Source organism: Vitis vinifera, chromosome 16 (genome assembly GCF_030704535.1).
Source record: "Vitis vinifera cultivar Pinot Noir 40024 chromosome 16, ASM3070453v1".
NCBI lineage: Eukaryota > Viridiplantae > Streptophyta > Magnoliopsida > Vitales > Vitaceae > Vitis > Vitis vinifera.
Window position 1 is genome coordinate 27,487,501 of NC_081820.1, and position 685 is coordinate 27,488,185.

At 47.4% G+C, this 685-nt stretch overlaps 1 protein-coding gene across 1 annotated transcript in view; it reads right to left on the reverse strand.

Annotated features, from left to right (window-relative positions):
* The window catches only part of LOC100264001 (CLP protease regulatory subunit CLPX1, mitochondrial), a 7,635-nt gene extending 6,950 nt beyond the window's left edge, over positions 1-685 (reverse strand). Inside the window, exon 1 of the mRNA XM_059733797.1 lies at positions 1-685. This exon is cut by the window's left edge and continues 141 nt beyond it. Coding sequence (XP_059589780.1) covers positions 1-414 — 414 coding nt within the window. The 5' untranslated portion in view covers positions 415-685.

Consider the following 685-nt stretch of genomic DNA (forward strand, 5'->3'; position numbering starts at 1 on the left):
GTTCGCTCCTGCCCCACCGCCCCCACGGACCAAATTCGAACCTGATCCCCCCTGCCGGACCACAATTCCGTCGCCGGACCAAACCTCCGGCGGGTCCCCAAAAGAATTCAAAATAGTATCCCTGCTCAATTTTTTACTCTCATTCGTACTAAAACCCACCTTCGAAAACCTCTGATTATCGAAGAACTCAAGACCCTTATCGACAAGTTCACCACGCAGAGACACGGGTTTGAATGAGGTGAAGTGGTAGGGTGTGTGGGAATGCGTAAAGCAATGGTCGCAATTGGGTTTGTGGGAAATATAGGAATTGGGCAAACGACCCGCATGCATATGATTCAAGATGAAGTATCTGAACTGAGAGAATGTTAACAAGGCCGTTTCTCTAGACGATTTCGACCTCAGTGCAGCGGCCATGGGACCTGTAAATTTTCCCGGAAAGTTAAGGGAAACTATGTCAGAAAAATGGGATTTTGGCGCTTTTGGGGGTCATGGAGGGGATTAAGGAGAAAAGTGAGACGTGGGTTTGAGAAAATCTGAGGCGAATTGAAGTGGGCTTTGTTCAGATTTTGGGATTTTGATTAATGGAGGAGAAAATCGGAGGAAAGAGAGTCAGCAAAAGACGCAGAAGAACGGTGGAAACGACGCCGTTTACGATTCACATATCTCACAAGTCATATCTGCGTCG